Source organism: Grus americana, chromosome 10, assembly GCF_028858705.1.
Source record: "Grus americana isolate bGruAme1 chromosome 10, bGruAme1.mat, whole genome shotgun sequence".
NCBI classification, from domain to species: Eukaryota; Metazoa; Chordata; class Aves; order Gruiformes; family Gruidae; genus Grus; species Grus americana.
The window spans coordinates 3,477,743-3,489,425 of record NC_072861.1 but is presented as its reverse complement, the minus strand read 5'-3'; the positions used below and the strand labels follow the sequence as shown (position 1 = coordinate 3,489,425).

Below are 11,683 nucleotides of genomic sequence, written 5' to 3'. Positions count from 1 at the left end.
CTGAATTGAGCCCCCAGAGCCCACGGGGGACGCGTCACGCTCGCACCCCTCTCGCCCAGGGTGTCCGTGTACAAACCCTCCCCAAGCCAGCACCCCCAGGGCGGTCCCACTCCGAGGCTCCGGCAGAGCCGGGATGTTTGCTCGGATCGTGCCGGCAGTTTTCCTGGCTGGGTTTATGGTGCCAACTGCGTGCCAAGCGGTAAATCCCACCCGTCCCACTCCAGCTGGTGGGTGCTGGCACGCCGGGGCGCGGGCAGCCCTGTCCCCCAGCCCCGACCTACCCCATGGCGCGGGCGAGACAGGGCACGGCGGAGGCAGCCCGCACCTCCTTCCCCGCTGCCACCAAATCCCTCCTCCCGCTCCATCCAGATGGGGAAAACCCCCGACATTTCCTTCTGCTCAGAGGCCGATCACACCCTCTCCCCTCCGCAAATTGGGGACGGCGTGACCGGGCTGCCCACGCCACGGCTCGCAGCTTGCCCAGGAGGATCATCTTGCCAGGGCAGCTCTGCTCCTGAAAGGTCGGGACAACTTCTCCCCGCAGAGCGGAGGGAGCGCCATCACCTCCCTCTTCCAGATTAACTCTCTGCCTTCCCTGTCACATTCGAACAAGGACATTTATTATTATCTTTAGGTACATATGCCCCCAGCAAGGGATGGAGGTTTGCAGGGAAGCCGGTGACGTCCACCAAAGGTCCCTTGGGAAGCATCTGCCGTGTTTTCCTTTTGAATGATTTTTTTTTTTTCGCCTTGCGCCCAGGGATTAAATAGAAGGAACGTGGCCTATTTTGTGCGGAGAATTGAAAGCCAAGCAGGTTATTTTTAAGGCTTGAAGTTGTATTCCCACTGCTGGGAAACATCCACTTCCCAGGGTCAGGGGAGGACAGGCAGTAAACTGGAAAACGCCAGCATGGATCGCGGTTCTCCGGGGCCAGGCTCTGTTGGCGGGGTTTAAATCCTGAACAAAGCTGCTGGCTCTGCTCGGGGTTTGCAGCAGGATCAGGCCCAGGCTCGGAGCTGCCAGCCACCCACCTGGGGAAGGGCTGAGGATCCAGAGAGGGGGGCTTAAGCACGCTTAAACCACAGCCTAAACAAGCTCAGAATTTCCTGGCCAGGTCCTTTGACTTCCCTGCGTCGGGAGCCAGCACAGCATCCCTGCCTTCCCCAGCGGGTTCTGTGCCCGGCCAGGGCGCAGCACCGAAGTTGCCTGCTCACCCAGGGGTGTAGCCCCCCCCCCCCCCCAGTTTGGGCCAGAACCGCTCTGATCTGGGAGGTTTTGGGGGTGACAGGAGCTGGCCTGCACCCCTCCCTGCCCAGCCGGTTATAAAGCTTGCAGAGGTTTAGGGAAGATGCTTAGAGCTGCTCTGCCAGATGTGCTGCCCACCCCACCCCAAAGGCAGGCCAGATGTGCGCAGCTGGCTGACATGAACTTACATGCCCTATTCCGGAGAACTGCTGCCAGGTCTCTCCCTCGGCACAGCCGCTGGTGTTTCCCTGTGGAATCTCACACCTACATCCCTCCTTCACCTTCTACCCGTGGTTTTAAGGCAAGGGAAGGCACCTGGAGCAAGACTGCTGTCCCCAGGGACATGGGGACATCCCCGCTCCGGGTGCCAGGGGGGGCATCGCTGCGCCCAGCCTGAGTGCAGAGGAATGCAGGGCTGGGGTGAAGTGGGGACATCAGGCGTGGGAGCAACAGCAAGGGCACAAGAGGGGCTGCAAGAAGGTGCTGAGGGCACCTGGATCGACAGGGCATCAAGACACCCCCCCCCCCCCCATGTACCTGGAGCTTCTCAGGACACCCAGGTCAGGGGACAAGGGGGTGGCCAAGAGGAGAGCCAGCCTACAGCAAAGCCTCAAGTCACTAAGGGACAGCATGGGGTGGCAGAAGGCAGGGCAGGAGCCAGAAGACACCCAGATACAAAGGACAGGGAGCAAGTCACAGTGACTCACAGAGGTGTGACAGGATGGAGGTGACGCACCTCACCTGCCTCCTAAATGGTAGGAAAAGGAATATCAAAAGCAAGGACATCACCAAGCAGAGCCACCCAGGAGGCGCGAGGACTCAATAGCTGGTGTCCCTTGTCCTCTGTACCACCTCCAGACCCTGAGGTGACCACCTGGGTAAAAGCATCTCGGTGCCTGACCACTGGATTGCCGGGCGGTCACACGAGGGCTCGCAAGCGGCCAAAATGCCAATGAGTTTCACTTTATTTTGGTCTTCATTAAGAAGTCACCTTTGCTTTCCATAAGCCCCAGAAGCAAGGAGTTTCTCCTCCTCTGCTGGGAAGCCCCCGCAGCTGGATCCCGGGGCAGGACATGGATCCGTCGGGAAGTCCCTGCAGCCCTGCCGGGATCTCAGCCCGGCACTGGGGTTAATGTCCAGATTTGAGCTTGGCTCAGGGAAACAAGAGCAGCTGCACAGCGGCTCGGGGAGAAGGCAGCCCCATCCCACACCTCTCCTGGGTTAATGACCATACCAGCACCCTGGCACCAGCCCAGGGAGGGTCAGCAGCAGACCGAGACACCGGGGCTGGACCCAGAGCGGGAGGGGACATGAACCAGTTTCCAGGCACCTATTCAAATGCAAACAAATAATAGGCCAAACAGGTTTGTCTCAGCATCCACCCCACGCTGATAGGATCGTTTGGCTCCGAAACCCTCCCCACAAGCTTCAGCCGTGCAAACGCGGGGATTCGACAGAAGAGGGACTTCATCCCCAGCCAGGCACATCCCAGCCCTGCACACCAGGCTGGGACCCCCGTAAGCATCGTGCCCCCAGCCGCCTCCACTGCTGCGGACCACCACAGGCTGCAGGACTTTGTGACAACAACGTCCACGTCGCTCCTGGGGACATCACGTAGGCGGCCCCCGCTCTTTTTTTGGGGAGGCAAAGTATGGTCCCAGGGCTCCCGCCTCCCTGTCCCCATCCCAAAACCTCCCTGGCAGCTCTCACCAGCCTCTGGATTTTCCTGGGAACTAGGGAGAACACGCTGGAGTCCCCTCAGGGGCACAGGTCACGCTCCCCGATGGCAGGGGGAGACCCTACCTAGGAGGGCAGGAGGACACCTATTCCCCCCCAAGGCAGGTGAAGGGGTGCCCAGGTCCTCCCAGGAGCTGCCCCACTTGGGAAACCCAGAGCCAGACCTCACACTGGCTGCTGCGCAGCGTGACGAGGCTCAGCACCTCCGCTCGGCTCCGAGCCCAGCGCCCCGGGATGCCGGGACCCCTCCTTCCCTCCCCGCTACGTGCCTGCCCGATTTCTGCAAGCCATGCCCACAGCCTGCGGAACGGGCTGCGCTGGCAGCAAGCCCGGCAGGACGGAGCAGAGCCCCGGGGAGCGGGGGGGAAGAGCAGGCTGCGGGCACATCACCCCAGGAGCACCTCACGGGATGGTGGGGACAAGCCCATGCAGGGACAGGGCTGTCCCCAGGAGTCTGGTATCCCCCCCCAGCCCTCACCTTGCCCACCTGAGATAAAGCTCCCCAAGCCTCAGTGAGCAGAGGAAGGGGTGGAGAGATGAGGACCTGCACACCAGAAAGCATCCCGCAGGCAGCTGCGGCCCGCCGTGGCTCTCTGGCCTGGCTGCCGATTTAAATTCCAGCCAGATTGAGCCTAACCTCCATTTCCACACCCAGCAACGCCAAGGCAGACACGCGATGACGGAGGGAATAACCACATCCCTGAGCCGGGGCTCTCCACCCCTCCTGCAAAAAAAAAAACAAACCCAAAAAAACCCCAAAACACAACACACCCAGAGACACAGCTCCGCAGCAGCACAGCACCTACCTGCTCGGGCTCAGCACCTTCCTGGGGACCAGAGAGAGATCATCCATCCTGGCACGGAGAGCTGGGACAGGGTCTGCCCCGAGCATCACCCTGGCTCTGGCTGGGGGGGGGGGGGGTGGGGGGGTGGGTGTGGAACCAGCCCGCTGCAGAGCACCAGGGGCTGCAGGACTCAGCACCAGGGGAATGAGGAGGGCTGGGAAACCCCAGCTGCAATGAAAGGTGGTTCCCCGCTCACTCCCCTAGCAAAGGCACTGCTGAGCCCCCCCTGTAACTGCCCTGGCCTGGGAGCAGAAGGGAGCATTTATAGCCCCGGCCAGAGGAACCAGCTGGAGCTCATTGCCTCGCCTGGAGGAGCCGAGTCAGGGTCACGCTTTGGAAATATTTGAGAAGTGCGGTGATGAAAAGATTCGAGCTGGCAGTCTGAGCTATCTCCCTCTGCCCCTGGGTCGCTGCCGCCCCGTGCCCGTGCCCTCCCACGTGCAGTTCCCTGGTCCTGCTGCCTCCGCGCAAGCACACGCTCGTCCACCTCCCAGCGCAGCGGGGCTGGGTCCGGATGGGACCCCTCAGCCGTTTCGGGTGGCAAAATCCCGCTCGGCTCCATCCCCTGCACGTGCAGCCCCGGAGCCGCTGCCAGCCCCACCAAGCAGGCGTGACTCTGCTCCCTTGGCAGCCCTGCCTCTCCAACACGTTTGCTAAGCGGCAGGCCCGATCCTGCCCGGCTGCATTGCCGGGAGCTGCACCCCCCCCCGTGCTCCCCTTTGCCATGGGGAGGAGCTGGGTTGGGCCACGGGGCTGCTTTGGTGTCTGCTCCCGAATTATCGAGCGCTCGGGGCTGGTGGGAACCTCCGAGCAGCTGCGGGCGCGGGAGGCACCCAGCACGTCCCCAGCCTCCTCTGGTCCCCGCGGGTCCCCAGCTGCTTCTACACCCACAAAGGGGTCCTCTCACCCCATGGCATCTGGGCTGGACTTCGGGGGGGTGGCAAGCTGGGGTGACCAGGATTGGTTTGGCTGAGGTGGCTCATCCCGGCGAGCAGAGCCTTGCTGGTCTGGGGGGTACCCGGGGACGGGTCGGGTCCGGGTTGTCCCTACTGCCTGCTGGCCCGGCCCACGTAAAAACCCCGCGGCTCCCGGAGGTCAAACCAAGGATGCTGGGTTTTCTCTCTCCACGATGGAGCTCCTGGAAGCCGCCAACCGGGCCCTCCGGTGCCAGCTGTGGTGCCCCCGGGGGAGGACGCACCGGCCGCTGTCACCGCCACCTCCCCACCCGGCCACCCGTGGGGGCTCACGGCGGTGCCGCGTCCTTGGCTTTCCCACGCGAAAGCAGCCTCGGGAAGCGGGAGGAGGAAGCGGACCTGCCCCGCGTTACCGGCATTTCCTCTCAGCCCCGCGCGCCCCGCGGTTGGTATTTTTGTTATGCCGTGACCCTGAGCAGGGAACAGCCTGCGTCCTGGATAAGGCACAGCGACCCAAACCACCGGCGCGCGGGGAGCGCTCGCCTGCGCCCCCGGCCCACCTCCGTGCCACCACCCTGCACCCCAGGGTGCCCACCCAGCAGCTGCTGCGCGAGGGGGCTCGGTGACGGGGCGGGAGCACTGGGGCACGGGAAGCAGGTTTTCCTGCCCGATGGGTTTGCCGTGCCGAGCCAGCCCTGGGAGCGTGGTGCCGGAGGACCGCAGAGAGCATGAGTCCACCCTTGGGGAAACTGAGGCACGGCATTCAGAGGGGGCGCGTGCAGCCAGCAGGATCCCCGTCCCATCCCTGTCCCCGTGCCGGGATGCTGGAGCGGAGGCTGAGCTCCCGGGGCGCCGGGACATCTCCCAGCTCCGGTCGCACGCCCCGTGAGCAGAGGCGGCTCTTTGCAGCGTTTGGCCTTCGCCAAGGGTGTGACCAGCCCGCGTTCGGGGCCCAAATCTGCAAGCGTTTATCAGGGTGGCTCCGAAGGAGGATTAACTCCCGAACCCTCCAAAATCCGCTGGTGGCCACGAGTTCCTGGAGCATCCCAGGGACCCACGAAGGGGGACCTCAGGCAGAGCATCTCCCCGTCGAGCAGGGTCTGAGGGACCCAGGATGCCGCAGCTGGGTGCCGGCACGGCTCCGGAGGCTGCGTGCCGTGCCGTGCCATGCCGTGCCGGAGGCTGGCTGCCTGCCCGGGGACGGCGGCGGCAGGCTCAAACCCAGCGCCCATTGTGCTCCCGGGGGAGAGCCGATGGCAGCGGGGCCGGGGGGGAGAAGGGACACGCTGTCCTACGCAGCATCTGGCCTCAACGTGGGGCCAAGACAACCTCGGTCACGGCCAGCGGGGCAGGGAACGAAGCGTTAACCCCCGCGGGGTCAGCACGGTGGTTAGCTGCCCTGTTCCCATGGGTGCTGCCGCCGCTGGAGGGGCTGGGGTGGGGTGGGGTGGGATGGGGCCATGACGGATGGGGCCGCGGGATGCAGGAGAAAACACATCCTGCCTGGACGGAGGCTGCGCGATGCCTCCGGCTGTATTTTGACGGCTGGGGGGGCCGGGGAGGGCTCCGGGAGGACTGAGCGCAGCCCGCCGCATTCCCAGCGCCGCTGTTATTTTAACAATACCCCGCTGGCCCGCATGCCGGGGCTAATTTTAACCCTGGAGCCAGGCCAAGCCGGCCCTAACTTTCCTCGCTGTGATTTATCCCAGTCGTTTCCCTTCGAAAACAAGGTCCCCGTGCCAGCCCCGCCGTCTCCCCAGGCAGCCACACGCTGCCGTGGGTCCTGCGCCGCTGGGCAAAGTGAAGCCGGGCAGGATTTACCCCTCGGTGGGCTGTTTGGAGAGCGGGAGGGCAGCCAGTGCGGGGCACAGGGACGGACACCCCCCTGCTCGGCGCTCAGCCCCCCCCCCCCGGGCGCCACCCACGGTACGGGGATTTTTCGGAAGCTGGCTGGAAGCCAGGGGATGCTCGGATGCGGAGCCTTCCCTGGGATTCTGGAGCAGCTCCGTTTTCCACAGACGTCTCTGGGAAGGAGGTGGGTGTTTTTTCTACTGACAATTTTATTGAAAAGGCTGTGGGGCTTTTATTTTTTTTCTTTTTTTTTCTTTTCCCTTTTCCCAGTCAACAGCCATGCTCGAGAAAGAGATTTCCCTTCGCCTCTGTGTGTCTATTTAAAAACTGATTGGTAAAAATGCTGCAGAAACATTTGCAAAAAATGGAAAATATTGAAAATATCTCGTGACAAAAAAAAAAAAAATCATTCTTTTCCAAATAAAGATCTTTTTCTTCTCCTTTTTTCCATCAGAAAAAGCTTTTAGTGTGCAAAATGTCGACCGCTTTTGATTTCTTCTCCCAGCGGGCTGGGATGCACCCACCCCTCTGCTCCGGGAGGAAGGGTTTTCAGAAAGCTAAAAATCACCGGGCAGAGACAGCGGTGCCGTTACCTCCACGTCCATCTCTCTTGTGACCCCCCCCCAGCATCCCCGCCAGACCCGCGGCGGGGCGGGAGGTCCCCAGGGAAAGAGGTGGCACGGCCAGCCCGCGGGCGAGCCCTTCCCCGCGGGACCGCAGCCTGCCCGCCCGGGAAGGGGGAGGAAAGCCCGAAGGTATTTGGTCACTAGCGTCATGAGTTGCCGTTCGTTCTCAGCCCGTTCACAAACAGAGTAGGTCTGCAAGGCTGCGGATAGAGAAGTGCGTGATTTCGGCGGGGCAGCAAGCGGAGGCGTTAGAGGTTGTCGTACATGCGTAACGTCTTCTCCAGCTGCTGGCTGACGCGCTGGTAGAAGACGATCTGCTGCTTTAAGTAAGACTGCATCATCCTCTTGAAGTCGGCCACGCGCCGCTCGTGGAAGTGGTTCATCTCGGCTTGCAGGGCGAAACCTACCACACGGCAGCGCTTGCGGATCCCGTCCGCCTCCTCCTGGTCCATCCGGCCCTCGTCGCTCATCCGCTGGCTCTCCTTCACCTTCGCGAAGGCTCCTGGCGAGGCGGGGGGGGCGAAGGGTGAGAGGCTGACGGATCCCTGCGACCCTCCGTCCCCCTTCCCCTGGCACGTCCCCGGGCAGCACCGCGGGGTCCCGTCCCTCTCCCGCGGGGTCCCATCCCTCTCCTCCGGGCAGGGAACGACCGGGAGCCTTTTCCCTCTGGACTCTGACCTCCCCAACTCCTTTTCCACCCCGTCCCTGGGCAGTCACCCTCATATTTAGCAGGAGGTTTGGGGCTTTGGGATGCCGGAGGGGTGTGAATTAAGGCTCGGGGTGCGAAGCTAACGCGGGGCGGTGTCGTCACGGCCAAGCGTGCCCTGCAAATGTTCGACGTCACTCCCTGGAGGGGGGGTCAGGAGCAGCCCTGGGGGACCCCAGCCCGGGAGGCGGTGAATCGGGGTGCGGGAAGGGCACGCAGAGCTCGGCTGGGAAAGCGTCTCCCTCTCCCAGAGGCAGCTGATGCTCTGACCCCCGTTTCTCCCCCCTCCTTCCATTTATTTTTACAGCTCGGTTTCGAAAGAATCCTGCCTGGCTCTGGCCCCGCATTCCTCCCCCCTCATCAGCCGAGGCTGTTTGCCTGAAAACAGGATCTGGCCCGCAGCTCGCCGGGCTTTTTTCCCTTCTCCCTGCCCCTCGCCGGCAGCGCCGGACCCGGGGTTACGGTGCTCCTGCTGCGCCCTGCTCCCAGCGGAGAGGAGGAGGAGGAAGAAGCAAAGGTTGGAGGCCAAATCCTGCCTTCCGCTCTGCCCACGCGGCCTCGCTTCCGGATGGGATCCGGCCCCTCTTCACCCGCCGCGGTAAACAAGGCAGCCAGGGCTGGATCGCATCCTCCCCTTCCCCTTTCGCCTTCCCAGCCTCCCCCAAGGATGCAGAGCGATGCACGGACACGCTCGGACACGGACGGCCCTGGCTGCACCCCGGGGAAAACTCCCTGTCCCTCCCCTACCCGCCCCCCCCCCCCAAAAAATCTGGGGATGCCGACGCAGGCGTCCCCTCCCCGGGCCGGGAGGAACGCGTGGACTTCGGCCCCGCACCCGTCTGCGTCTGCGTCATGCCCCGCTGCCCGGGTGCAAAGGGACGCCGAGCCCTGCCTGCCCGCTGCCCACCCCAGGAAGGGCAGAGTGGATGCCTCTCGCCCCCTCTCCTCCTCCCTGACCCCCCCGAACACCCAGGGAACCCACGAGCACAGGGGGACAACGGGATGTGGGGAGCCCCGACGCCCCGGGGGTGCTAAACCCGCCCGTCCCGGGCTCGGAGGGGCAGGGAAATACTCTCAAAGAGTTTGACCCCGGTTGCCGGGGAGGGAGGATGAGGAGGGACGAGCGGTGGTGGGTGGGGATGTGACGCAGCCATCCTGGAGCCTGCCAAGCGCTTCAGCAGTGCCAGCAGCGGTTGTGGAGCCCACAGCATCACTCGGAGCACGACCTGGTCCTGGACCCAACGGCTCCAGCAGCTTCTCCCAGGCCGGGGTGATCAGGGAGCCCCGCCAGCGGGGACCGTGCTGCCTCCTGGGGTGCCACAGGCAACGGTCCCCATCCTCACTCCCATCCCCATTCCCACCCCTATCCTCATACCCCATTCCCGTCCCTGCACGGCGCAGGATTTCCCCATGGTGTTCCCACCCACGTGGGACCGTCGCTCAGGAGAGGTCATCACCAGGGGCGGCGGGGGGGAAGAGGCCACCCTTACCTTTCTGGAGGTGGATGATGTCTGGGAAGTTGGAGAGGAGCCCTTGGTACAAGGAGAGAGTGTCCAGCATGAGGAACAGGTCGTTCTTGGGCTGCTCGGCGAACATCTCCCCCACGGTCTCGTATGTCTTGCCCGTGTGGGAGATGGCGTTGTTGAGGGCGTCTGAGCTGTAGGGGGGGTCCATGTGGAAGGAGTGGCTGATGGCTTGGAAAGCGTTGCCCAGCTTCTGGAACTCCTTCCGGAAGCCCCCCACGTGCTTGCGCACCAGCTCCGAGGCCACGTTGGTCAGCTGCAGGACGCTGTCATCCATCTTCTTGCTGAAGGCCTTGAAGGCATCCACTCGGTCCTCCACATCCTGCAGGTCCTGGTGCTCTGTGGGGATCTGGATGGTGAGGAGGAAGCTGGCGCCCACCATCTCGTCCTTCTCCGCCCGGCGTTTGCCCAGCTTCCACTGCTTCTCGTCGCGGCAGCAGAGGAAGTGCTGGAAGCCCTCGTACTGGGAGAGGACGGGGTGGCTGGTCATATGGTCCATCCAGAGGATCAGCCGCCGCTTGCGCTTCTCGATGAAGTCCTCCTCGAAGCGCCCGGTGGCCTGCTTCTCGGGCAGGTGGGGCACCGAGATGACCGTGAACTTGTGCAGGAGGCGGTTGTAGAGCCAGTCAAAGTGCTTGTACCGCCGGTAGACGGGCGAGTTGATGTTGCTGGGGGTCAGCTTGTAGGAGATGTAGCTCTTGATGCCCTTGAACTTGGTTTGCTTGGTCGGGTCCTCCACAGAGCAGATGAAGGGGTGGGGGTTCGCCCTCCACTGGGGTCCTTTGGAGCCCATCTCGATGCAGTACGCCTCGGCGATCTTGGACATCAGGGGCACGTCGCCCAGGATGAAGGCTTCCACCCCCGAGCGGACGAAGCAGGAGAAGCGGTTGAGGTTCCTCCCCACCACGCTACCCCTCTTGGAGGAGCTCATGCTGTCCTGCCTCTCCAACGCCGGTTTGGGACGGTAACCGGCGTACTGATGGTGGCCGTACGCCGCCGGGTACTGCAGGTTGGGCGAAGGGTGCCCGTTGGTGCCTGGCGCGCTCCGGGGCTCCTCCACCACCGTGCAAGCATCGTCCCAGTCATCCCAATCATCATCATCGTCATCCTCAAAACTGCCCTGGTAGGAGATGCCGGGGTTGGGGGTCTCCGTGTAGAAGGAGGAGTCGTGTCCGGGGGAGCCGGCCGGGCTGCTGGAGTAGTCCGTGTAGTTGGAGCTCGACCGGGAGCGGAGGATTTCGACGTAGGAGGCAGGGAAGAGGCCGGTCTCCCCGCGGCTGTTTTGACCCTGTAACCACCCGTCCAGGGAGTTCTCGCTGAAGATGATGAGCTCCTCGTTCTCCTGGATGCTGATCTCCTCTTTGTTTTCGCTCTGGAAGTTGTAAAGCGCTCTGGCTTTCAACGCCATGGCCGGTCCCGGGGCGGTGAAGGGGAGGTGTGTGGGTGCGTGGGGGGGTGTGTGGGGGGGAAAACCACGGCGTCACGCAATCCCCACAGCCAAAAAAACAACCGCCACCCCCCCCCCGGCGATAACCGCAAACTCGCTCGACGCCGGGGCCGACCCGCGCTGTGGGAAAAGGCTTGGCCGGTTTCTCAGGGAAATTTAAAAAAAAAAAAAAAACAAAAAACAAACAAATAAATGGAGAAGAAATCCCTTACGAGGCGACACCAAGGTCCGTACGTCTGAGTGATCCCCCCGATCCCAGCGCCCCGGTTAAAAACAACATTCCCCGGTCATTTCCCTCGCTCCCACGGGATTTAAACCCCGGCCGGACCGGGAGCCGGGCTCGGCCATGTCCACGCAGGTTTTATCTCGGTGGGACGATGATCCCGCGGTTTCACTTTCCGGGAGGAAAAGATCCGGTTGCCAGCGAGGAAATAAATCCAAAGCGACTTTTCCCGAGGCTCCCGTGGATAAAACACCCCGATTTCCTCCCGCCAGCGGCTGCCAGGCGGTGGGTGCCGGGAAAGCGCCGGGAACCGACTCCAAACCCAGCCCAACCTCCCGGTGATCCCGGCCCGGGGATTTTGCAATTCCTTTCCGGGCCAAGTTTGCCGGGATTTGGTGGAATTTTTTTTTTTTTGTTATTGTTTTGATTCCCCCACCCCCCACCCCCCACCCCGAAATCCGCAAATCTCACGCAGGACGGAGGTGGGTTCCGGTGTCGGTGCCCGGGGCCGGGGCTGCCCGGCAGGCTCCCGTGACGCACGGCCGAGCCGAGCTCCCCCCACCCC

General features: G+C 63.2%; 1 protein-coding gene across 1 annotated transcript; it reads right to left on the bottom strand.

Moving 5' to 3' along the window:
• Positions 1-6,567: 6,567 nt before the first annotated feature.
• On the bottom strand, positions 6,568-11,662 carry SNX33 (sorting nexin 33). The gene is made up of 2 exons (XM_054837409.1): positions 9,416-11,662; positions 6,568-7,721 (listed from the first exon to the last, which is right to left on the bottom strand). Exons 1-2 carry the CDS (start codon positions 10,854-10,856, stop codon positions 7,468-7,470), a joined length of 1,695 nt encoding a protein of 564 aa, XP_054693384.1. The 5' UTR covers positions 10,857-11,662; the 3' UTR covers positions 6,568-7,467.
• Between the last annotated feature and the right edge of the window lie 21 nt (positions 11,663-11,683).

Excerpts from the sequence above, each read along its gene's own strand:
- SNX33 (XM_054837409.1), bottom strand. The coding sequence starts at position 10,856 with ATGGCGTTGAAAGCCAGAGCGCTTTACAACTTCCAGAGCGAAAACAAA. Across the intron at positions 7,722-9,415 it reads CATCATCCACCTCCAGAAAG|GAGCCTTCGCGAAGGTGAAG; the intron begins GTAAGGGTGGCC and ends CCGCCTCGCCAG.